Source organism: Vidua chalybeata, chromosome 14 (genome assembly GCF_026979565.1).
Source record: "Vidua chalybeata isolate OUT-0048 chromosome 14, bVidCha1 merged haplotype, whole genome shotgun sequence".
NCBI lineage: Eukaryota > Metazoa > Chordata > Aves > Passeriformes > Viduidae > Vidua > Vidua chalybeata.
This window is the reverse complement of record NC_071543.1, coordinates 15,649,158-15,676,383: the sequence shown is the minus strand read 5'-3', so window position 1 is coordinate 15,676,383 and position 27,226 is coordinate 15,649,158. Positions and strand designations below refer to the sequence as shown.

Below are 27,226 nucleotides of genomic sequence, written 5' to 3'. Positions count from 1 at the left end.
ATGGATGGTGAAAGGGAGCAGGCACAGAAAATATTACTGGGTTGTATCATGCAGGGAGCATCTTTGGAACCATTCCAGACACCAGGATTGTAATTTCAAGGAATTTGACAAGCTGGAATAATGGTTTTAAGGAGATGTGCAGCATACTTGGGCACAGATTCAAAATGGGAGCTGGCCAGGCAACAAGTCTGTTACTGTCTGCACCAGTGAAATATGAGCTAAACACACATCAACAGATTTGGAATAAATGAGAAAAGGCTTGTGCTTTAAATGAAATTTATTTTCTCTTGGAATGGAAGTTTACTGAAAAAAAGTAGTTTAAAATCCTGCACTGATCTTCAAGAGTATCATTCATTTTTTGTCACATTTTTTGGAGTCAAGTTGAACTCCTCTCAGCTTCCAGACCATGCCTAAAAGATTCTGAAAAAATAGTATTCAAGAATCTTCAACAGTCGGTGTCACAATAAATATGGTTGTATATTGGAAGAATATTCTTTTGAATTACATGTTTTCTTTTTGCCAGAGGAAATAAAGGAAAAAAAGAAACGATGCAATCACTTTTCTTTCCTGCAAAGTTCATAATTCCCACTGGGATCAATGGAAGTTTATGTGATTAGAACTGCTGGTCTGAACACTGACAGTACAGTTGCTGATTCCTGTTCCAAAATTTAATTCATACTGATCAAAATGTTCTCAGAGGATGCTACTTTACATCTGTAACATCACTTAACTGTTTTCTAGAGCTGTGCAGATTTAAAACTGATTGCTTTTAACACATATCTGAGCCTTCAAAGTACTTTTTCCCTTGATGTTTATGTTTCTTTATACTAGAATTAAATTCCCCCTACTAATACAAATTTTTAATTTTCAGAAATAGAAACAGAAAAGCACAGACACTAAACAGGCTGTTCCATATCTTCTGTGACACTCAAAAAAAAAAAGATATTTTTTTCCTGTGATGCTCCTTAAGCAACAAAGAAAAAAACATCTTGGAGAACAGCAGAGAAAAAAAAAAAATACTCACCTCTGCTTCCCCTCTTGTACATGTTCTGTTCTTTGGACTCCCCTATCCAGCTGTACTCAGTAGGCATCGAAACTGGCCTCAAATCTGCAAACAAGGCAAGGAAAACCAATGTAACTTTTGAAGGCTAGGAATGGCAGGCTGTAGGGTCAGTAAAAATTCCAGGTGTGTCACAACCCATCAGAGCACTCCATCATTAGAGCTGTGGCCTTCAGGGTCAGTGAAACATCCCAGAGCCTCCTCTTCATCACCCTGACCTCAAGGGATGCACATCAGCTTTGGTGAAATTCCTTGTAAATGTGAAGCAGATTACAAATTTATTTGAAAACTCTACTCTGTATGAACTTCCTCACTCATTAAACAGGTGTTGGGAATAAAGAGAGAAAGAGATTTTAAGTGGATGAAAATGCTGTAGGAAAAGTAGAGAGAGAATCAATACAGAGGCAACAACACAGATCTGTCAGGGAAACAGAAACGCCCCTGGCCTGGGAAAACACGCGGTGAGAAATGAGGGGATCTCATTTCAAGGAACTTTAATTTCCACTGGCTCAGGAGGAAAACCTGGGGCACAGTTTGGGGACAACAGCCAGCCAAGAGGATTCAGCCACAGGAGTTTCAGTCCATGGGGTTTCGTGGCTCCGGGGCAGTGAGACCCTGACGTGCCCAAGCCATTCCCTACCCAAGCACCAGAACAGGGATGGCAGAGCAGCAAACCAGGAGCACCCCCAGAGCTCCTGAAAATCAGGGGGGTGATATTTGGGCTACTGAGATTTGCCCACATTACACTTTTGTGCACACCGTGAAATTTAGTGGATAAATAATCCTATGGAAAAATAAATTTCATTGTCTGCCTCACAGCTGCCTTCAACTGCAAATGTAGGACTCAACTCCTAATCCTTAGAAAAGCAATATCAATTAAGAAAAAAAGTCAGTAAATAAAAAATAATCACTAATACAAAAAGATAGAGAAACAAGATTATAAATTTAAAAAAATGAAAACAGGAAGGCACAAAGCAAGTGAAGATCATCAGAACCAAACAGAGCAGTTTTTCTGTAAAGAAAGAAAAGATCTGAAGCTCAGAGATGATTTATACACAAATACAGATACCACAGCACATCAAAAATAGAAATTCAGGACAGGAATCACACAAGGCAAATGAAGAGTGATTTTGTAAACTGCTTATTTCACTTCCAAGTCCTTTCCCAATGAAAAGTAACCTATAAATTGTTTTGACATTGCAGTTTAGATATTTTTCTGAGGAGCAAAAAATTGTTGTGTACAAGGATACCAGAATAAAGTGAAAGAAAAAAAAGAATTGTTTATGATTTTTTTGCCTCTAACACATAAATGGAAGAGGTTTGATATGCATTGCCACAAGAGCTCTTTAGACCAGAGCATTTTAGAATCAGAAAAATAACAGAGTATAATACTAAGTAAAACAAAAAACTCACTTCAACGTTGTTAAAAACAAGCTTAATTTTCACAAATACATTGAAAAAAAATGGACTTTTTATTTACCTTCCTGGAGTTTGCATATCCTATCAATACCCATCACCTGCCTGAGTATCCATCCACCTACCAGCTGCACAGGAGACTTATTTCTAATAATGGCTGGAATTCTGGGAAGTCCAAGGCTGGAATTTTGGAGCAGTAGTTTGTGTCAGCCCAAGGAGTAATGAAAGTGCCTGCTCAGCCATGAAAGGCTTCAGAAGTTGTATTTTCATTTCTTTGCCCATGGCTCTGTGGTTCCAGCATCAGTGTGGTGCAGCTGCCATAAATCCTTTTTACTGAAAGACACATCGTCACTTTGATGACTGATGTCACCTCAGTCAGAAAGTACAAAACCTTCCACTACAGCAGAACATCATCTGCATGTCTGTTAATCAACAGATTAATTAAATCTGTATTTAAAAAAAAATCTGGCTTAGAAGTAATTTTTGAGAGAAAGGCATATTTCAGAGACTTTAAAACCAAATTCCTTCTGGATTTCAATAAAAATTGTCCATCATAGAAAAAAAAAAAAAAAAAAAAATCTTGTGTACTCCTGGGATCAGGCAGAGAGCCCAATATTTTAAGTCACCATGCAGGAAGAATTTATGAAAGCAAGCCAAATACACCCATCTGGCTCCAATTCTAATCACAGTTAAGATTTCTCTTTATCTTTCATTCTAAGTTTGTTTTAAAATGATGTCACTTCCCAAGGAGATAAAGAGTGAACATTACTGGTCCCAAGATGGAATCCTGATCTTCAGCATCACAGCTCTCCCAAGCATCAAGCAGATGACTGAAGCAGTTACTAAAAATATCCTGCCTATAACAAAGATTTATTAAGATTTCCTGCCCTGAAAAGGTTCTGTGTGCATATACACACACCATCAAGTCCATTCTGCTTGCCATTTTTGCCAGAAATCCAGCTGCAATCAGCAAATTACAGCAGCAGGAGGGAGGCTCTGTGTAACTGATAAACACAAGATAAATACTAAGAGCAGGAGGCAGAGAAACTGCATTTAAGAACATCCCTGGTAGCAAACCCCACACCAGACTCAGCAGCAGCAGAATCAGGGACTGCAGTGCTTTAAGAGTTTTCTTTTTTCCCCCCCCACTGTGCTCCCTTTCAGCTGCTGTTGGATCTTCCACCAGAACCACTCTTGGGATTCTCTCCCCTGAACTGCAGCAGGATTTTAGTACCTGTGTTCTTCACAGACACATTTTCCTCTACTGCTCCGAGCTTCTGAGAGGTTTTCCCTTTCCTAAATTTCAAAGACATAAACTTAGGGAGTTGTTGGGGCTTTTTAACAAAATGAGAGAAAAAAGGCCTCAGAGTAGGTGAACAAAGTACTTAGGGATGGCTTGCCATATATAAATAAATATCTATATAGATCTCAAAAGACAGCAGCTGCCCACAGAGAACACTGTGGTCTTTTCTTTCTCCAATGCTCAGAAATAATGCCATTTTCAAAATCAGACATAATTCCAGTTTTCAAAAGAAATCTCCTATCTGAAATCAGTAAGCTTTACAAAACTGTCCTACTCCCTTGAAAATAAAGCAGCTGAAAATACATGGACCATCCCCTGCTGTATTTCAGCAGTATTTTTCTCAAACCCATTAAACACCAAGCAATTCAGTTTAAACAGAGAAGCAAAAAAAATTTATCAGTTAATTTTCAACAACACCTTTTAAATAGACCCATAAATACAGATCCATACACTTGTACACAAGCACGTGTGGTTGTACACCTGTACACTCAACAGGGATTTGTGTACACATAGAATTTCTATAGGAAACCAGAGTTAATTATTGTTTAATAGCATTTTATATATTTAGGCATCCTCATCTGAAGATTTTGAAGTAGAGTTCCAGCACTAATGAGTACATTGTAGGATACTCCTCATGCAGTTAATGCAGCGCTGAATTTTGGAGGGCCTTCCATCTTACAGACACTTTCACACCACAAGGCAGGACCTTCACTGAAGTTTAACAGCCCAGAACATTGCAAGTGGAATAATCTCCTGGAGTTTGGGACGGGAAATTGACTAAATAAAGACGCTGGCTATTCAAATAATATGAATTTAATTATCATTCAATGTTCCAGTATGAACTGGCAAATAACTGTATATAAATAACTCACTCCTCACCAGGAATGTTCGTGTGTGATTTTTCTAATTATTCCTCCATGTGAACTTGTGTTTATTGTTCAGAGCCAGCAAGGTCTGACAAGAATGACGGGTTTTGGGGGGGGTTGCAGAGGTAAGAGCACAGTTTGTAAGTCAGGAGAAGGTTGAGGAAATGCAGCCTACCATGGGTGGGGGTTTTCTCCCTTCTCCTCACGCCTGAGGCTCTGCTCCTCTCGTACTCCGAGCCCCCGGGGTGGCCTTCCCCCTCAATCAGGGTGTAGTATTTCCCACTCTCGTGCTCCAGGAAATAGTTTGGAGACTCAGAGCCTTTCATCCCAGACTTTCCAAACTTGCTGATGTCATCACAAGACATTATTCCAATTTCATCCCTAAAAACAGAAGATGATGGAGAATTGAACCATTTAAGGGAAACTTCCAGCATGCAACTGCCTCTCCCAAATGCTACAAATAAAAAGTCTTGCAATTAAAATGCTCACTTTGTAAGTGAGGCAATTCAACAGATGTAAAATAACAAAATCATAATTAGGTGCCACTTTAATTGTGAGATAAACATTCAGGAGTTTTCTAGGATCTGAAGGAGAACACAAGGACTTGTTTCAATATGAGCAGACAAGGGTTTCCCTTGCAGAAATTCTCGAGAATAACATAGAAGTAGACACATAAAAGTAAATCAAACTAACTGATTAAAGACTTCTTTAAATATTTCTTGATTTAGTGCTAAACCCACATTTTGCTCAGCTAAGTGAAAATTAAGTCACTCAAAACAATGATATGGTGCTTAATGTATTTTCAGCTCTTAATTTTACTAATTATTCAGCTTTGTTGTGGGGCTGTTGGTTTTGGTTTTGTTTTATTAATCTAATGAAATCAAAGTGTAAAATTTTATTTTTCAAAACCTCAAATTCCTTAGGACATAAATACCTGGGGCCATAGAGTCCTGACATAGGGGAGAGAATGAAAACATCCTGGAGTGCAGAGTTGTCCATTTTTGAGGGCATGCCCATCGTACTCGTCGGGGTGGTAGAGCTGCTTGTGGGGCTGGTTGGAATCACAGGCTGTAAAAATCAAAAAGGCACATGAAGAATAAATTAATGTTTTCTGTGCTACGAGGAACAACAAAATCAGTGTGCATAATTTTAGGAATTTTGACCTCTTTTTTTCAATTAGCCATTTTTTTTTTAATTTCTGAAGTTTCTTCCAAAAAGGTGTCCAGTGAAACTCTAGGCTTCAAGAAAGTCATGAAAGAAACTGATAAACGACCATTAAATTAATTTAAAAGCCACCTCAAGGGAAAAATCTGAGACTCAATCAAAATATGATCTTTAATCAATGCAGAAAATCAATTATCTGAGGAGAAAGGACACAGTGTATTAAATGCCATTAATACAGAAGTTAATTACAGAGCTCTGGAATACTTGTACTGAATGAAATGATTGTGTTGGTTTCAGTGGAAGATTTATTGTTAGCAAGGACAGAACATCTTGATTTTATTAAGAAAGCAGAATTCACTGTCCTTTGGCTTTATAGCCATGGTGATACAAATGTGTGTTCTACGGTAAATAGGAAAGAAATAGAAATCAACCTAAACAATAAATAAATGCCCTTTAAGATTTTTACTTTGTTAACTTTCACATGATGTTGAGCACAATTGTTTGATTCAGATGTCACAGAGCAGCTCAAGTCCATGGTCTGCAAGGACTAGGAGGATGATAACCAAATATGCTGGGCAGGATACAGAGATATAAACAAAGAATATTTTTCAACCAAGGTTCAGTCTGTGTTGATACTCAAGAAATAGAAAATGTTTTTATTTATAAAAGTTATGCTTAAATAGATACAGCCAGTTGTCTACAGGTGGAAGGAAAACCCAGCGACTCAAAATTTGGATGAAAGCTATAAACACTGATCTTTTTCTAAATAAAATATTTTCTATCCTCTAGAGGTAAACACTGAAATGTTTTTATGTGGTTCAGAAAGTAAAAGCAGTCCTAAATACCAAAAGATGATTTTTTTTTAATAAGAATGTCAGTGTATAAAGGGGTCAAAATTATATTAGTTCTCTGTGCTCATTGTTAAACTAAATAATAAATGGTGCAATTGTTCTGGATCAATTAGTTATGACAGGAAGAATTATTCCAATTTGAAAAGTTCTCCAAATAAAAAGAAAAAAAAATACAGTATATGTTGTATTTTATTTGAATGAAGTTGTAGTGTGCAGAGCACTGTTTGCCATTGCAAATGAAAAACAAACATTTTGTCCTGAGTGGGAAAATAATTAGGGAGTCTAAAAATTGAAATAATAATCATGTCAGCCAGAAACAAAAGGGGAAAATGGTGTCACAAATCTCACTGAAAGATACAGAACAGGCAAATGAAAACTCTGCTGTTGTTAATTGAGCATCGAGGAAAACCCTCTAAAGCAAAAGAACAATACAACAAGGCCAAGCAATGCATTTTATAAGGCCTCACAGATTCTGTATCATCAATAATTCATAAATTACCTATGTGGTATAATTTTAAACTTAATTATTGTAGAAAAAATATGAATAACCTCTTTAAGTGCCTTAAGCAACAATAGAAAACACAACTTTTATTTAAAACTTCCTGCTGTGCACCAACCTGAGGTAACAAATATCATTTCAAGTTCTTATATCCTATTTCCTTTTTGCCTTCCCTAATTATGCACTGCTTTTGTTTTGGTTGATTTTGTTTTTTTTTTTTACCAGCAGAAAACTGATTTCCAGAAAATGGAATGGTTCCCATTCAATTTTAAATCAGAATGGAAAAATTGCCCCACGTGTGGACACATCAATAGATATATAGGGTGTACCATGAAAACAGCACGTGCAGAGAAACCTGTATGGATCTGGGCCTGGAACAGGCCATGAAACACAGCACACCCAGGTGTGTTATCCCTTTTTTGTGGCAGTCTGACCTTTGATGAGCTGTTTCCCCCTCAATCTGCTTTCTCTGACGTATTTTCCTGCAGCTCCTGGCTGTTTGTCCTGCTTTTCCCTGTCTGTGCTGTGTTCTCTGCTTATCCCAAAGCCTGTTCTGCGGGATCCAATTAAATCCATGAGCAGCAGAAACCTCCAGAACAACAAACAAACAAAGAAACCCAGAAATTCTCCTCCCAGTTCCACTGCCCTAGAGTGTGCAAAGTGCCAAAGTCAACGAAAGGCGAGGGCACTGCAGCCAACAGGAGAGGGAAGTGAGCTCACTGCTTCCAGCAGCAACAAGCTGTTGTGTCAGCTGTCCAGGAAGCACAGGCTTCAGTGGCATCTTGAAATTTAATCAGGCTGCTTCCAAGTCATTACTGACAGTAATAAATGACACCAGACCCAGGTGAGAGCTGCGGGAAACAGGCAAACCCAAAACCTGCGTCCTGAAACGGATCCAGGTCCTAACACTCGAGCTTGTCTCTGTGGCAGGAAGAATAAAAGATCTAAAGCTGGTTTTCCATGCCTCATAACAGAATCTACTCTTAAGAAGTAACACTGGCAGGGCTGTTTTTGTTTTCCAAAGCGGTTTATATTTTTATTTAAATACTTTACCCCACTATTCTCTGATATAGAAGAAATACACCCCAGGAAGGAGACACTTGAAGCACCCTTTGCTCCTCAGGGGCTCATCAGGAGAGGAGACATCACAAAACCAGAACTGCTGATAGTTCCACAAAAGCAGCTTGCTGCACTTTCAGTTTTCTGGCTACCACGACAAAAGTTGGCTTTTTTGATGGCAAATGCTGTGCCATACGTGCAGTGTGTACAGCACACGCTGTTCACTCTGCCACAGCCTCCAGATCCAGTGCTGCCCGTGAATTATGATTCTTTACTGTACAAATATAAAGAGAGGGTCTCTCTGGAAGCCCTGGGCAATTGCAATTTCCATTTTGCTGCCCCTGGAGGCTCCATCTGAAGTTCACAAGTATATACATGAGCATCTTGCCAGAGCAAAGGATGTTACTCCTTCAGCATGATGACAGAAGAAATCCCCTCTGGGATTTTTCCTGTTCCTCTCCCCCAGGGGCAGGCACAGAGATAGAAAGGTGATCCTAAATCCCACTGTCAGCATTCCTGGGCTGCAAGGATTACACAAACTCCATAAACTCCTTGAGTGAAGCCACTGTGCAGGATTCAGGCACTCCAAGAAATGAAAGATTCAGAAAATTCTAGGCAGGGTAGGAATCTGCCTGGATAAGCTTGAAGGGTTTGTTTTGTTTCATTAATTTAAAAATAATTCAGAAACACGTTCATGTATCGTGTGAACCAAACAAAACAGCTCTGAGAAGCTTCCACATGAAGGAAGTGCATCAACTTCTTACAGGATGTTAAATGGCATTAAAGACAACCATCAAAAGTTACTGACTTACTGGCAAGCCTTTCCTTTAAAAATTACATTTTTTGTTCAGTGTTTCAGCCAGTTTTTCCTGCTGTAGGAAGAAGCAGTTGTGATGTTCACAACAGTCTTTTATTTTTTTGCTTGAGCAGGTTTTCAAGGAATGAGTACACAGAAAATACCAGGTTCCATCATCCCTACTATCAAAAACTCCACGAGAAGTGTGCAACAGGAGCTGAGCTCTCCTGGAATTTAATGGATCTGACACACTTGATCACAAACAAGAAGGTGACAGTCTGTGAAATAATGGAAAAAGGGAGGCACTGCTGCCTCTGCCAGGCAGAGCAGCCACTGGACCTTGTTCTTCATAAAACTTTCTGTAAATGTTCTTTCCTTGTCTGAATTCCTGCGGCTCCCAGAGTCACCCAAACACGGAGAAAACAATCTGATCATTGCCACACTTATCTATCCCAGCACTCTGCTTCAGAGGAGTTTGGGACACTTCACTGGAAGGTAAAATTCCAGTGTTTTCTCTTGAATGAAGGATTTACCAGCACATTGCAGCATTGCAGCAGCCACCTTACCTGCAGTGCCAGAGGCTTCCACCTGACATTCTTCAGAAGGGCAGGAGCAGAAACCAGGGTATTCTGAGGACGTTTTTTCAAGGTTAAAATCACTCCATTTGGGTCTTCCCACAGTGCATTTACTAGGTTCTTTAACTGCCAGCCAACCTAAGGAAAAAGTCCATAACTGAATTTTGAAAGCTTTCCATTTAACTTGAAATGTGAAGGAAATGTTCTGTTAACCAGCAAGGTCTATTACAACCTGCTCCTTGCAAACACAAGCAGTTTTTGTAAACTCATTGGACTGAAATCATGCTGCTGCAGCTGGATTTTTATCTTTTTTTTTTTTTTTTTTTTTTTTTCCTTTAGCCACGTTCCTGAGCAAAATAAGGCAGAAGTGAACACTGTTACCCTTTCAATAACTTGTGAAATCATGGAACATTTTAAATCAGAAGATGAGGTCTAGAAGTCATGAAATCATTTCAGTCTGGGTTCTGAGTTGCAACAGGGAGTGCTGAGGAGGAAGGCAGACTGTGCTGGAACAACAAATACAGCATGTATGGAAGAGCTGCAAGCCCCTGACTGGAGATAAATGATCATTTATTGGTTTGTCTGTACAGCCCCTGGACACAGCTGAGTCTCCAAGTGACTGCAAATGGCAAACAGAGCCAGGAAAAAGGAAATCACTGCTACTGTAAGGATGTGCCACTCAGAAAAACACTACATAGTGACATTTCTTAATCATCCTGATTATTTAAATAAGAATTAACCATGAATTATTTATACACAAAACCAGAAAAATTATTTTTAGGGCTTTTTTCTTTTCCCTGCCTTTTCTGTCCCAGTCAGAGCAGACTTTTAAGAGCAGTAGCTCATGGCCATGGTAAAGATGTGCCATAAATGCTGTGACTGCCACAAATCTGAGCAGAGCTGCATGAGCAGGAATTGGGATGCTGTGTCCACACAGCAATTCCCAGACAGAGCTTCCCGAGGCAGCTGCATCAGCCCTGGCAGGAGCTTGTGAGAATGAAAAGCTCAGTGAATCCCAGAACAGCACCAATACATGCAAGCAGTAAAAATCTTTATTCTGGCCCTGTTTGACCTGTCAGAGTTCACTAATAACATTTTAATCACAGTTTCTCTTCTGACCAGAGTGTGAATTCCTGTTGGATTATGGATTTTTTTTTTTATTTAGAGATGGTGCAACTGAGAGATTTTATTTTCAATCTCATACAAAAAAATATAAATATTATAATTCACACTATTACAATCAAACCCCAACTATTTTCTAATTACAATCTATTATAAATATTTCTTAACCTATCAACTTTAACCACACTATACTATAAATACTTTAAAACTAATTATCTGAAATTACCCCTCATCAATCTTACTACAGTACATCTTTCATAATTCTATTTTTCTAAAATATCTAATTTTATTTACAAAACCATCCTTTAAAACTTATTTCTAATTCCATTTCTCTCTCAACATGATCTATCCTGTTCTATAACATTTCTAATCTCAAAATTTACATACGAATACACACTATATAAACCTTCTATCAAACTTTCTTTACAAATTAATTTCCCACAAATTCCCAATGCTGTTAAAAACAAGGAAAATAAATTATTTAGGTGCTCAGGCACAGAGCAGTCTGCATTCACCCCCTTGTTATATCAGGTGGAGTTTATAATGACTTTCTCTTAGAGGGAGATAATATCTGATTACAGAAAAAGGTGAAGGGAAAATAGAAGACAACCTCCAAGAGGTTGGAGCTAAAATGCTCTTTTAAGGGCTGGGGAGAATTTGGGATGTGGCTGTGAGGTTCCCAGCTGCCTCCACAGTGGGCCAAAGCCAGGACCCCACTGTGAGCATCCACCTGGGACAGAACTGCCAGGTGTGTCGGAATTCCAAAAAGGATTGAAAAAAACTTTTAAAAGTCCTGTTCTATTTTTAATGCTGCTGTTCTATTGAAAACTTTCTAAAAATGCACTGGCCACAGGAAAGCAGACAACAGCAGTAATTGTAAATGGGTCATATCCAAACAAATGCAAGGATGGCAGCTTGCATCCCAGAAAACTCCTCCAGTTTGGGCTGGGTTTATAAAAACACAGGGGTTATATATTTTTCTTCTTTTTTACTCAATTATAGAAATCAAATGGAACTCTCTTTGATTTTTATAGATTGATGTAATTTTCAGATTGCCGAAATCCTTAGAGTTCCGTGGGCTCCTTTTAGAAAAGAATGATAAATAATTAAGTTAATGATAAATTATTCCAATGAGAACCTTAATGACAAAACCATTAAATACCAAGATCTATCAGAGAACTGTCTGCAGTCATTACTACTGGGCAATGATAAAATGCTCTCAGGAATTTGGACAAGTTATTATAAATTGTATTACTAAAAATAGCTTTGAAAAAAGAGAAGCCATTACAGTGGATTAAAAATCTTAGTTGAAAACCAGTCCTTGAGTCAGATTTTGACATTTACTCCTAAAGAATCAGTCTTTAAAGCAATGACTGACTTCTAGCTCTGGGAAGATGCATTCTCCACAAAGGTATTTTGCTCCTTTTAGATTGTTAGCACATACAGTCAAAATCAAATTCTACAAAATGGATTAAGCTATTTCAGCAAGGAAAGTTAATTTAAAGCTAGAATAATGAAGAAATAAAAGACCAGCGTGATTTTTTCCCCTCCATAAATGAAAATGGATGCTAATTTAGATGCTAAAGATGGCAAAAACACAGAAGAATGCAAAATAATTCACTCAGAGTGGTCAGAGACAGGCAGCTGTTTGACATTTTCGTAGTTTATACTTAAGATTGCCACAATCATTAATTTTTATTTGTTTATACATCCTCAGTGTGGAAAAAAGAGCTCCAGGTAAAAAGAAACTTGTGGACTCCTGTCCATATTAAAGGATTTGTTAGTTTTCTCACAGAAACTACCTGGCGGAAAATTAAGAATATAGCAACTTAAAAAAAAAATTAGTTCCAAAAATATTAATTGCTAAAACAATACATTCCTGTACTAGGAAATTCCACAATGCTGAGGTGATTTTGTAGACCCAAACCTGATAATTTTGTAGCTGGGACTCCTTAACTAAGATGTTGAAAAAAACATTAAAAGCATAACCCACTTTCATTAAGTGCAAAGCAGTGTTTTTTAGTTCTCCAATATCTTGTTTAGACTCTCCTCATAATGACTTTGCTCCTTCTCATTCAGAAGATCTGGATTTGCATGAATGGGATTTGGAAAGCATCCTACTAGCAGTAGGGATTTCAGCATTGTTATAAATCCCAACTCTGTTCATGCTGGAAAAACACCTTTTCTCCCTTTTCAAAAGAAAGCCTACCTGCCTGGGGATGACTCACTGCAGATCTGTAGGAAAAATTCATTCAAAAATGTCCTAATGCTGCAGATGCACACAAAAAAATAAAAAAATCAATGCATTTTGGGTGTCTGCAGAGACATGAAGTGCATGATGCATTTGTCTATCAAAGGGAACTGAGAAAACAGCTGAACTGCTGAGCAGGGTGGTGTTTATCAGAGGATTCCAGTGGTCTGAGCCCTCGCAGCAGTTATTCACCTCCCTGCCTGTTGCTTCACACATGATACCTATTTGTGGTGGTAGGAATTCAGAAATAAAATTTAACTCAGATGGTGGAGCTGGGAGTGCACGGGGGACAGAGGACAGGTGCCTTTCTCTGCTTTCCCTGCAAGTTCTGGGGACAAGGCAGGAATGGGGCTCCCCAGTTCCTCCACTGCCTTACCAAACCCTATCAGGACTCTGAAAAATGGAAGAGTTTTAAGAAATACAGAACCTCTGAGTGCACCTCACAGCGGGAAGGGAGGTTACACTTTAATTTCTTGGGGGACTTGTGCCTGCTCTGTTCACTGGATCACCTGGGGTGGCAGACACAGAGCAATAACTAACAGGAATTTAAAAGCTCCCTTTTCAGGCATTTGGTCTGGAAATCAGTTGTGCCAAATATTTTCCAAACATTTATATCCTACTATATTGCAAACCACCTGAAAACAAGTAATTCTGCTCTGACTGCAATAACCCCTCACAGGAACCAGGACAGATGTTTCCCCTCATGACTCTTCAAATACACAAGCAAAGCCATCTGGATATTTACTTGAACCTGCAAAGTTTGACCTCTCTTCATATTTGCATTAAAAAAAAAAACCCAAAAAAAACCAGCTGGTGTAAACCCAACTTTTTTTAAGGAAGCAGACTATCATCTTTTCGTATTTTAAGTAATTCACTTTGCCTCATTAGGGAATTAATCAAGGGAGCTGGTTTGATTAAGATGGAAATCAGAAATTATTATTAGACAAAAATGTGCTGGAAGATCATAAGACTTTTCTGTCACTGAACGGGAAGCTCGTCATTAACACCTGTAGCTGATTCACTCTCATTAATATTCAAGCTGCTCCTAACAATAATTGATGATGGAAAACCAAATGTTCTCCCATTATCTTACATAGTTATTTTCATTAAGTAATGGAGAAACACAGCAAGAATCCAAGAAGAAGCAAGATCTACTGCTGGAAGAGAGGCTTTGCTGAGCCTTTCTGAAAGGCAGGACCTGGAGAATAACTAACATGTGGCACTTTGTTTGGAAACAGAAGGACATCTTTTGGGGAAAGAAGTTCAAATTCTCATGACAGCTTTTGTCCTTTTTTTTTTCCCTGCTTGCATTTCCCAACGCAGAGTGTGCTGAAACACAGATGGTGTGACCTGGCACTACATTTACAGAATTACCTCCACCTAAAATGAGCTCTCATTAGGACTCATATTTACAATTCAGCAAACAGACACCGAGGGTATTAATTCAATGACTGTCTTCACACAAATAAATTAGTGCTGAAATTATTTCATTGTGCCAGGCTCTTGACACACTTAATTTCAAGCATGTAATTTGACAGTGAAGAGTATGAAAGGGCATTAGGCTGCTGATCATGTCTTTAGAATCAAAGTATATTTGGGGTTTGAAGAGACATTTTAGGGTCATTTAGTCCAACCCCCCCTGCCAGGAGCAGGGACAATCTCAAGTGGGTTGCTCAGAGCCCTGTCCAAGCTGGCCTAGGACCCTTCCAGGGATGGGGCAGCCACAGCTGCTCTGGGTATCCTGTGCCTGTGTTTCACTGCAAAAAAAATTCCTTCCTTATATCTGATCCAAATCTGCCCTCTTTCAGTATAAAGTCATTGCCCCTCTACAACAGACCCTACTAAAAATCTGTTCCCATCTTTCTTCCATGCCCTTGAAAGCACAGGATCCATCATTCCAAAGAACAACCTCGAGTGTGAAAATGCAACTAGTTCAGTTAAAACCTGCAGCTGTTTCAAGAGAATATAAGAACCATGTAGCACAACAGATTTATTACAGATATTTCTGCGGCCTCTTGCTCTGGCACAGCAGTGTTTTATGCCTTAAGGAATTGTTTCTCTTTCTGGTCTGTATTGCCTCTGTCTGTGGAGAAAGAGGAATTCTGTCTCAGCCCCAGCTGGCTGAGTTAACCAAACTGAAATCCTTCAATAATTTCTCTTCCTGTGAGGCAGAGGACACATTTTCCTTTCTACCCATTACGTTTTTTTTAATGCTCCTATCTAACTTAACACCTTTGATAGCTGTAAACGACCTGAAGATCACACACTATTTCAGACAAGATATTACTAATATCAAGACAATGGTACCCAAACTCAGTTTCTGCTGGAAACCTGTTCCTGATTAATTCCAAGTTCATCTTTGCCATTTTCAGTCACATCAGCTCTATGGTGCTCAGTTGGGTTGGGATTAATTACTGCATTCTGACTCCTGGAGTCTTGCCAGGTGCTCCTGAGTAACATCGAGCTTTCAACAGGAATTACTAAAAGCCTTATTATTGCTCTCTGTCCCATGAAATAACCTTCAAATCCTAACCCTCACAAAAAAAAAAAAAAAAAAAGGAAAAAAAAAAGAAAAAAAAAACACCAAACAAAAAAAATCCCAACCCCCCCCCAAAAAACCCTCAAAAAAAAAACCCCAAAAACCCCCCAAAAAACCACACAAAAAACCCCACCAAACAAACAAAAAAAAAAAAAAAAAAAAAAAAAACCACACAAAAAAACCCAACAAAAACAAAGAATAGAAGACAGAGAAATTCAGTTTTCCCTTGTTTAAAAATCACTTCTCTATCCAGAAGTAGACAAAATATTTTACAGGTGGTCAGGTAGATGAATCAATATTTATTTGATCTCCAATATCTTCACTGTCTGAAAAACTAAAAAGGAAATTTTCCTTTCTAAAAAGGAAAATTAACACAATTTAATTTTCATAAGTTTATGCCAAAAAAATGATTACAATATAAAATCTACTATTTCAACTGAGCAGCAGAAAATACACCACTTAAAGAATAATTGTTAATCTTGCAAACAAAGAAATGCTACAGTGGCATCTTTAGAACTTCTGTAAAATTTTATAGGAAAGGAAGTAAAAATCTACAAGGCACTGCCAGAAGTGGTGCCTGTTGTTGTATTGTAGGGAAAAATAAAGAGTTAGGGTGACAGTAATTTAGAATGTATAACTTATTCTTAAAGTTTCTTACGCTGCTTTATTAAAATCTTATAAGCAAGAAGAACAAGTAGAAAAGCAAATAAGGAAATTGGATAATGATTAAATGATCTTAACAGCCAGTGGTGAATTGCCTGCTTTAATTAATTTCTTGCTATTATTTTTTCTTTGATCTTTGTAATTGTATTACAGAGTGTTCCTTGGTTGGACCAGATTCCACGTGGAAAGGCTTTCATTTCTCACTTTTTCAGCTGTTGCATTACATAATTTGGAAGCAGCTCTCCTTTAATACCTCCTGAACACTTTTGAACTCTCAACTCCATAGAAAAGCTTTTGGGAAAATAAAGTAAAACTGTAAAAAGTTGTGACCATTTTTGGAGAGTCTGTTCAGTGCCCAACCACCCTCTGCAGGGAGAACTTTTTCCTGAAATCCACCCTAACCCAGCCCTGGAACAGCTCCAGGCTCTGGAATCCCATTTTTACTCTTTCAGCACCACAATTCTGCCCTACCCATGAGTGAACCTTTGTCCTGGACAGCTCCATAACTCCTGTGAAAAATGCAGAGTGCTGCAGTTGGGAATTTGAAGAGGATGCTGAGGAGGGTCATGCATTAGGATGACAAACTGGAAGTGCTCAAATTAGCCACCTTACTAAAAAAAAAAGTGATGAGCTAATTTGATTGCATCCTGAAAATACCTAAAAGAGAAACCTGCTCTCCAATTTATGAGATAAAAATACATCAAGATCAAAGGACTGGAAGCTTGTGCCAGACAAATATAGACTACAAATAAAATGACTTTTCCCCCCCCCCCAGCAATGAGAATAATTAACTACCGGAGCAATTTATTACAGGTTGTGGGAACATCAATGAAAGTTTTAAAACTCAAATGCTCATATTAAATGAATATGAATTTGTCTAGAAAATACACTGGCCTAGTTCAGTCAAAATCAGATTAAATGGTGCTGGTAGTCAGCTATGGGACTGGAATGTGCTAAAAGAGATCCATACTTTCTCTGCCCAGGGAAGTATTTCTAGCAGTGGCAGGACAAAATGACATTTTCTAATCATCTTCAGAAGAGCTTCTTCCAAACACCTTGTGTTGAAGGGGATTTATATTTGCTATAATATAAAATATTGGTACCAAAGTGCTACAGAAACATCAATCTTAAACAAATGTCTTGGTTAGGATAACCAAAATAAAACCTTCTCTGGAAAACCTGTAGGAACACCAGGGATCTGCCAGAGTTCTCTGACCCCCTCCAGTCATTGTTCTCAAATGGGTTACACCCATTTTTATGAGCTGATCGTGATAATATTAGAATTTTGATTATGTGGAAATGTAATGAGCTGTTGCCTTTGACTAATCCCAGTCCACTAATGGAAATAATGCTAATTATAAGCAAAATATGGATATGATAACGTGATAACTGGGGGAAGAAGGAGCACAGCTGAGGGTGGTTTGCAGCAAGGAGTACCAGAAGTGACTTAAAGGGCAGACTTGAAGATCTAAGGGATATTAAAATATTAAAACTTCTAATCCATGAGGGGTGAGAGTTGGACACACACCTCTGAACCATGCAAACACTCACTATTACTGCCTGATTTTCCAACCTGAAGACAAAATGGGACTTTCTCAACCATTTCAAAGCAAGAATAAGCTTCCAAAAGAACCAGTGCCATTTATCTTTTTCCTTGGCTTGTTAGAAACTTCAGAATGAATAATTAATTTATTATGGGAGGGATTTTTTTTAGAAAAAAAGTCTTTTATGGCACTTGACTCAGTTGTTGGTCCTGTGCCCTCAGGTGGAAAGGGATTACAAGTATCAACCACCTTGAGCCTGCTGTAATAACAGACATGGAAAGAGTTGCTAAAAAAGCCAATTCTTGAGAAGCTGAATGGGGGATTTCACCTATGGGAGTAAAGATTAAATCAGATCTGTCACTTCAAGAGTGTGTTTGATGGAGAAAGCCAGCCTAATGCATTTTTCAGCTTGTAACTATGACAACTCTCTAATACAGATAAGAGCTGTGTGTTGCATTAACATTTAAAGTGTAAATGAATAAGTTATACTTCTTTTCAAGAGAAAATATTTGCTCTCTAATCATAAGACTTTAATAGCCAGACTTTCATATTTCCACTTCACACAAGTGACAGACAGAAAGAGATTTCTTAATTTTGCAGCTGCTGTGTCTGGAGATGGGGGTCACCAGGACAAAGTGAAATAGCCAAATTAGGAGTTTGTTAGGAAATGACCATTGTTCTTGTCACTAGTCATGCCTAAGAAATAATAAATACCAGTGTTCCTTTCACCTGTAGCTCCAGCAACACTGGAGCTATTTAAATTATATTTAAATTACTTACTGCAATACTGAGGTTCAGCATCCCCATGCTTATGGGTATCTTAAAATATAAATCTCCATCCAAGAATGCCCAAACCCCAACCCTGGCAGATTTTTATCAACACTTTAATAGTTTTTATCTCTTCCCCCCAACAGATTCAGAATACACGGCTGTTACAGCACAGCACTTCTGCATTATTAATCTGGATCCTGCATTAAACAGAATGCAAAATTCTGTTCAAGAGGAGAAGTTGAACCAGCTGGCAAGTGCATAATGAGAAGTCTAAGAACTTCAAGGAAATATTCTTGGATCTCCTTACACAAGAAGAGTATGATGTTGAACAGCAGCTGTGCAAAATGTAAATTTGGCTTAATCCTTCTGAGCTGGTTATGGACTCAATTTGGGCCTTTTCTTATTCAGAATAAGCAGTGAATATGATCTTTAAAAAGCCATAAATAATAATAATATAATTGGGCAAAGAAGAATTAATACTTTTTACCACTGGGACAGGCAAAGCCTGGAGCACAGAATTTCCAAAATACTTACCACAGTTTGGTGGTTGACCTGGATCACCTCATCACCAGCATGGATTTTCTTACATTGGTCAGCAGGAGACTGAGGACAAGAGAGAAAAATTTACTTTACAAGAGAGGGTGTGGAGGTGGAAGGAAAGAGCAGGAATTAAAACAATGAATGCTGAAGGAGCCAAGAAAGCTGTGCCTAGAGAAGTCTTATTGCTGTCAAATAATGATAATTGGTCATAGTCATAAAGAACAATTTTTTTTCTGATAACATTTGATGAAGCAATCTAGAATTCCATTTGCCATTCCAACCTAGAATTCCAGCTGCCATTTGTGGCCAGTTGAGCTATTCCATTGTGTTTAGCTGAGCAGTCACAGCCTTGTTGGGAATACCCTGGGTGAATTCACATCTCGTGGAATTAAATCTGTTACAGCACACCCAGGACAGGGCTGGCTCAGCCAGGTGTGGGACAGAAATCAGGGCTCAGTCCTCTACAGAGCAGTGTCACTGCTGAGGGGAACTGAAGATACTCTGCACACAAAGGGTATTTTTACCTTCACATACAGCTCCAGCACTTCCAAGACAGTGCTAAATGAACCATTTGAACACAGAATGTGGTAATTTACAAATGGATGTAAGGGACTTGCTCTTCAGGAGATTTTATGTACACACACCATTCACATAATTTTGTGATCCTGGAGCTGAAAAACTCCCTTATCCTAAATATAGCTTCTTCTGAGCACATGAAAATGGATTAAAACCCATTGAGGAGCTACTCAAACATGGCCAACTACTATTGTACAAATAATGTTTAGATGCTTTGATGAAATTTTAAATCTGTGTGAGAAATCAGGGGCATTGAGGAGATCAGCAGGCTCAGGAGTAGAGAGCTGAGAATTCAAGGCAGATTGTTTGCACTGTGCACTGGCTTACAAGAGTGTTCTACTGACACAGAGCACTCCAACCTGGCATTCAGGAGAAAAAAAACCACAAAGAATTCAAGAGCTGAGACGTCACCTTGGAAAATAAATCCCAGCTGAAGCTGGCTGTTCAGCCAGGAGGCTTGGACAAGGTGGGACATTTACTCTGAGATACAGGTCAGAGAGAGGAGAGGACCGATTGTCCCTTGTCAAACAGTGCTGAAACTTTTAAAGCAAAATAATCCTCCAGAAACAGTTCAAGCTCCCTGCCAAGCCAAGAGACTCCTAAGAAAGGCAGAAAAGGAGCCACGTGGAGCTGGAGGGGATGGCCTGGCTGTAATCCTGCTGAGGAGCTGCACAGAGAAAAAGCTGTTACCAAAATGGAGCTGAGCTCCTGGATACCTCCTGGAGCCAGCCTAAAACACGAATTGTTAAACACAATAAACACGAGCCACGTGTCAAACACGAAGGAAGGAAGGATTTATCTGAACTGAAATTGATGTGGAGAAGTTCATGGTCATGACCTCACTGCAGGCAAGAGCTCCTCAGCTGCACTGTCTGCAACCCAAAATCCCACTCGCTCCTTTTGTGAATGGAGATTAAAAACACAAGGTGAACAAATAAAAGGAACAAAGAGAAGAGGAGGCAATACAAGGAAAACCCAAATTGCCACTGAGGGGGAAATGACTGCAATTATTTCTGAATCAAATGCCAGAGAGACTCATCAGCCCCCAAGGGTCAGCCCCTGCTGCCAGGGCCGTGCAGCGCTCTGGGAGCAGGGGATGGCATTAATTAGCCAATAATTAGCCAACAGGGCAATCAGCCAGCACTGGGCACGGTGATTCCCAGCCTGACTGGGCTGTCCCAAGCACAGGTTTTGCCCACTGCTGGATTTTCATTCCCAGCCCAATTCCAGCCCCTCACCTGCCTGACCTCTGGCAGGGCTTTGGTCACTCCTGGGCTGGGGCCCCAGCCCTGAGCTGAGCCTGGCAGAGCAGTCAGACCCCACTGCAGCCCCTGAGCCCTTCTGCTCTACAGCAAGCAGGATTTCACCCCAAACTTCAGGTGGATGATGTGAAGACCCACCGGGCTCCAGAGCCACTTTCTCCTTTTCATGGAAACTTGCAGAATTTTGGCAGCCCAGGGGCAAACATGCAACAGAAATATTCCTGGAATTCAGCGTGACTTTAACAAACTCTCTGGCTTTAAGTGGGACATGAGAGGCAAGCAGGAAGCTGCAGTAAACACCACCATCCATAATGGTTAACTTCAGCTGAACAGCAAAGGCCTGCCTCTTTCTCTTTTTAGCTGCTTTCCTGACTTGGATGAGGCTGAGCTAATTAAACACTGGCTCTGAGGTCAATTATCCCTTCAAAAGGAATGAAAAATCAATTTGCTGAAACACCAGAAGTTAAAGGTCTTTGAAGCTGGTTTATCTGCACATGTGATTACACTTCCAGCAAAACGAAAAAAGTAATTTTTTCTGGTGGCGTCAGAGCAGAAAGTTTTGATAGTCCAAATAAAAAAATAAAAATTCTAGTGGCTGGCAATTTAGTAACTCTTTCTGTGAATTTCAATTGCAAATATATCAATTTTTCCCCTACAAACTGCATTATATTTCTGAAATGAATTAGAATTACAGTAAAAAAATGGATTAATTACAGCATGAGTAATTCAATCTATGAACATAATCTCTCCAACATAATCAAGATGGATCAAGTAATAATTTTCAGCACCCAAGATACACATATAGTTATTTTTAGACTTCTAAATGCTGCCAATGGTGACAATATGAACAAACGAATTTCAAGTTTAATTTGCATTAGAATTGTCTTCCCAAATTGTGACATACAAATCATCTGTCTTTCCATGGGTTTGCACTGACAAAACCCATATAAATACCACTAAATGTATATAAATCAATTAAAATATCCCACATGGAGCTCACCCATATGGGCCAGCAGAGCACTGGCACTTGCCAGCCAGGATTTACATCTCACAGAGCTCATTTGATGTTCCTTGGGCATCAGCAATCCATCATTTCAATATCAGCTGTATAAAATCTAAACTTGTCACTTGCCCAGCTCTGAGCTCTGAGCAGACCTGAGCCTGGGTGGGGACAGTGACTGGAAGACAAGATGAGAACCAGAAGGGTCGTGTTATGAAGCCTGTCACAGTAATTAGATGGCAGCAGTTGAAGTCAATTTAATGATTTCAAATTTATAATTATGAACTGCACGTTGAGGAACAAGGAGGATGTTCAGAAGCTGTGCTGTTGTTCCTGCCACACTCTTGAGTGTCCCCTCAAACCTCACATAGATATTTGAGCTGCAAAACTCCCTGTGATTTTAGTTCAGGTTTTTTAATACCTCTGGGGTTACAATGAAAATTATAATTGATCTCTTCTTGTATATTTACCACAAATGATAGAAAACATAAAATATAATGTACTTAATGTAAAGGAAACCACTTGTGCCAGAAAGTGTGTGAATGTTGTTAGAAAGGAGTATTTGAGGAATCACTGAGGGCAGAAGTTTGAGATTTCCTTTATTATAGCATTAGTTATTAATAATTCCAACACAGCAGCGCTTCTATATCTATGTTCAAGGGTACTAAGTCTTTGCAAAGGTAATATGATACATGTACATAAAAAAGGAAAAAAGATATTAATAAAAAGTTGGTTTAAAGCAAGCTTACATATTACAAAATGCACTGCAGATACACAGAAAATAATTGTAAGCACGATGAAAGCATTTTAAAAGAAAGAATCTTACATTTTCTGTTGTTCCTGTGATTACATGTAGTCCATCATATGTTGATTTGATATACATTCCCTGGAAAATAAAGAGCAAAAAGGGTAATTAATATTTGCAGGAAACAAATACAGGACATTTGCATGATAATTAAAATAATAGATTTGCTCTAAGGACCATAACATTTGAACAGACTAGAAAGAGCTGTGGTCAATTAACATTTGCAAATCTAGATTTAACAGATCTATAGCCAGACCACTATAAATAGCAGAGTTTTCCCACTTAATGCTTTTTTTTTTTTATTGTAAAGCTTGTGAACAGAGTTCAACACAGAGCATCAGCATAAAATCTTGTGTCTATTCAGTATTTGAAATATTTAACAAGATCTCTTTTTATTACAGGTGACATAAAAGAAGCATTGAAACTGAAATATTGAGCAGGAGTAGTTTTTAAACTGAAATGCCCCATTTTCAAAGAGTTCCCGATTCAGTAAAAACGAAGGCAGAGCCTAACTCAGAAAAGACAGGAGCCAGTGCTCATATTGCTAATTTATGGGGGGAAATGAGCTCAGTGAACTAACAGGAGCTTTGTAATTAGTCCATCAAGAATTCTCCTTCAAGGAGGCGACTGACAAGATGGAGAGAGACAACCAGAGCAGGGATCTGTGGAGCTGAACACGCTCACAGCCCCAGATGTCAGGGAGGCTCAGTGGCTCCTGTGCTTCCCTCTCAGGAGCCAGGTCAGAGCTTCCCATCTCTTCACACAGCACAGTTATCCATCACATTTGGAAATCTAATTAATCTAATTGGTACATTGTGCTGCTGATTTATTATTCTTTCAATAGTTCTGCATCACCTTGTGCTGCCAGCCCCAAAGCTTGTAGAGTCCCCAGCAATAACCAAGAACATTTTGTCAAGAGAAAACAATTTCCAGATTCCTGAATGCTAATGGAGATCTTCAGGCAGGGTGGGGCACACAAACACCACCTCCCAACCCCTCGAGAAAAACCCAGAACTTGAAAGTCCTCCAGAGTTTAGGAGATACTGCTCTCCACAAGTAAACTGGAAGATGGGATGGAGCCAAACTCTTCCTGACAGTGGGAGGATGAGAAGCAAAAGACAAGTTGGAACTCTGGTAAGGAGTATTTTTTTCAGTTTTACCATGAGGAAAATAAAACACTGGAACAGACTGGCAAAGTTGTGGAATCTCTGATTTGGAGATGATCAAATTGTGATTGGATGAGGCCCTGAGTAACCTCCTCTAGCTGGGTCTGTTTGGATTTTTCATGGGAAAACATAACTTCTACCTTAATGTGAACTAATTCCATTTCAGCAAGATTTAAATGTATTGAAACCTTAAAAATAAAGATTGTCCAAACCTGATTGCTGGCTGGTTGCTTAACTCTTTTGCATAGGAAACTCTGCTTTAGATTTTACTCCCCATCTCTGTGGTTCTCCTACATTAGTCTACTTTATAAACGATTTCATTTGTAAAAACCGAAGATCCAAATTAAATCTTGCCAGTCTTGAAATCAGCTTCACAAAATGGGATTAGCTGGAAGAAAGAAGCTGCTGGTGAACCCTTCAGAATTTCCTTCTTTAGAGCTGTTTAATTTTATCTGTTCTGCTGTCTCTGTGGTCCCTTCAAGGACAAAGTTCTCTTTGCCAACTCAAGGACACAAACAGGATCCTGGAAAACTGAAGGCTCCCGTGGACAATGGGATGGGGAATCTCTGTGACATTCACATTCTCTGGACAGAGAGACATTATTCTGTCTCTCAGGATTTCTTGGAGAAGCACAGAGAGAAGAAGAGAAAACAATCTTTATCTCTGCTGCTTTGTTTTCCCCATGTGGAATGTGGTGTGGAGATTGTTCACCTGCAGGGATTGCTGGGCTGGATTCTGGTGAAGGTTGTTTGGGGTCAGTGACCAGTGGGGTCCAGCTGTGGCTGGGGCTCAGCAGAGTCACAAGTTGGAGTTAGTTAGAGAGGGGAGTGAGAAGTGAGTGTGTAGAATAGTGTAGTATCTCTTTAAATAGAATATTAATGTCATATAGGATAGTTTTAATAAAGCAATCCTTCAGCCTTCTGATCTGGAGCAGACATCAGCATTTCTTCCCTGAGCTGGGGTTTGCCACATTTTACTATAAATCTCCATTAAAAACCTGGAGCAGAAATTTTGCCCATCTAGTGTGAGTTATGCTGAATTTCCACGGTGAACTTTTCACGAGAACATTGCACAACATTCCTGCTCTTTTAGCACTTGGTCAACCTCAGGAACACATTTCCAGCCACACTTTTATATCAAATTTAATATCACAGTCCTAACACCCCACTTGCTTTGACAAGATTCATTCCCCGCTCAAAAAACCCAACAGATTAAAATCTTGAAGGCTACAAGAGGACAGAGTGCTAAACTTTTCACTGAGTTTTACCACTTATTTCTTCCTAAAGTTCTTAGACTCTTGTTAATCTCTATGTATTTTTGGAAAAAATCAAATTATAATTTTATCTCTTAACAGATGCCATTGGAGAGTCATAAAACCTGACTAATCACACAGAATTACCCTACATTTTGTTAGCTGCTCTTTCATCCTAGTTATTAAAATTTAAGAATATATAAAAAAATAAACAATTTTAGTGAATGACTCATAGCCTTCAAATTATCCTACAGAGAGCTTCCATCCTTGTTTTCCCAAAAGAAAAATAATGAGCTTGTTTCTTGTTGACCATTACAGGAGCAGAGCATCCCCTTGACATATATTTACCTGAAAAGCTGGAAAGATTATTCTACATTAAAAAAAAAATCAAAGTTCTTATATTAATTTTTTTTACTTCATATGTTTCAGCTTGGGTAGTGATATCCAGAGAATTGTTTGGTCACCTCGAGTGGCCAGGTACATGCAGAGGTTTGGCCAGTGTGGCAGAGACCCTGCTGGAGTGGCACCTACACCTGGCACGGAGGATTCTCCTGCTTCTTTCCTTCCAGTTTCCACTGCTGCCCTCTCCACCCAGCTCTGTCTGCCTTCCTCCTGCTCTACAAACTCAGCAATGTCCATTCCTGTCCCACCATGTCCTTCCCTGTCACAACCTGCTCTGTCCTGTCCATCCCAGTGACTCAGTTCCCAGCTTTCCTTCTGTTCCCTTGCCAGTCTGTTTCCTGCCCTTAGAAGCAAAATATCACTGGAGTCCTTTTTCAAAATTATTAATCTCTCTCTTTTTTTTTTTTTTTTTTTCCCACGAATGGGGTTTTAGTCTCTCTGGTTTATTCTGGAATGTCAACAATGATCTCAGAGAAAAGAATAATAAGCTGTACCCCTTATCTCGAGATAAGGCAAGAGTCAAGGATTCTCCTCTGTGAAGATGGCTCAGACTGGTGAACATTTAGAAATAAATAGTTGCTCTTTAATAACTGATGTGTCAGGCATAAACTCTGAAGAATGACACTGACTTATGTTACAGAACAAGGAAATGTTTCTCAGGCATCAAATCAAGAACCCTGGCTGTTTCTGAGTAACTGCCACTGTCCCCTAGTGACAAAGTGAATTAAAGGTTTTTAATTAAAATCTGACCTTTGAAAACATATGGGAAGGCATCAACCATTTAAAACCCCATTTTGAAGAGACTTTTCCCCAGAAAACAGCATATCCAGTTGTCAGGGGAATTTCCTTGAAAATTTTCTTGCAGAATCATCTGGTTAATTAACAGGATATAATGACAGCAGTGTGTTTTTAAGTGTCAACAATTATTCCAGCACAGGCAAGCAGTGACAGCAAAGATGCAGATTTGTTATGCCACAAATGATCAGGGAACTCTTACACCCCTTGATCTTTGCCCCATAAAAAACGGTTCTTTAATCTTATTTCAACTATCAAAGTTACACAAATGCATTTAAATGAATACCATGATAGTGCTTTGAGAAGGTGATGGAGTTTTTTGTTTAAATTTCATACCATTAAAAGTCCCTCTCAAAAAATTTTTTTCTGCCTTATATGTTGCAGTCCTTTGCCCAAATTTAAACACCTTTACTTTCCTTCCTGCAAGACAACTTCCACCTCTCAAAATACTTAAGAGAGTAACTTATTTTATTCTTCTGTATAAGAAAATTTGGGTTTGTTTGGGCTTGTAGGCTATGAGAACCTTTATATGTCAAGCATGAGGGAAATTTGTCAAGTTTCTGTAAGCCTTTAAAAATAATTTGAAATAATTAGATGAACACCCTGACAGTTTTAGGCCAGGCATATTCCCATAAAAAAAGCTGCCTTCATATTCTACCTTTTCTTCTTGCATACCTTGCAATTCTTTCTTGTGAAAATGGGAGAGATTGGCTTCCATCACCTTAAATCACAAATGCCAGAGAAAGAGAAGCACTATTTGAAAGGGTAGCTGGACACTGGATAGATGAATAATCCTTCATAAAGAAGGTTCTGTGCATCTGAAAGCTTGGCTGTTTGTTCAGCTTTTTTGTTTTTCCAACATTACACAGCTGGTTTCATAAAAATTTTTATTTTTACAAATAAAAATCTTTGCTTTCCTTAAATTCTCAGAATGAAACAGTAAAAGTTC

At 38.8% G+C, this 27,226-nt stretch overlaps 1 protein-coding gene across 1 annotated transcript in view; it reads right to left on the bottom strand.

Moving 5' to 3' along the window:
• Positions 1-27,226, bottom strand: part of LOC128795167 (connector enhancer of kinase suppressor of ras 2-like) — a 169,133-nt gene that overhangs the window by 40,477 nt on the left and 101,430 nt on the right. Inside the window, exons 8-13 of the mRNA XM_053955729.1 lie at positions 22,684-22,743; positions 19,014-19,082; positions 9,581-9,727; positions 5,580-5,713; positions 4,821-5,026; positions 1,026-1,108 (exon numbers count right to left, since the gene is read on the bottom strand). Of these exons, the coding sequence (XP_053811704.1) occupies positions 1,026-1,108; positions 4,821-5,026; positions 5,580-5,713; positions 9,581-9,727; positions 19,014-19,082; positions 22,684-22,743 (699 nt within the window). The remainder of the gene's footprint in view (positions 1-1,025; positions 1,109-4,820; positions 5,027-5,579; positions 5,714-9,580; positions 9,728-19,013; positions 19,083-22,683; positions 22,744-27,226) is intronic.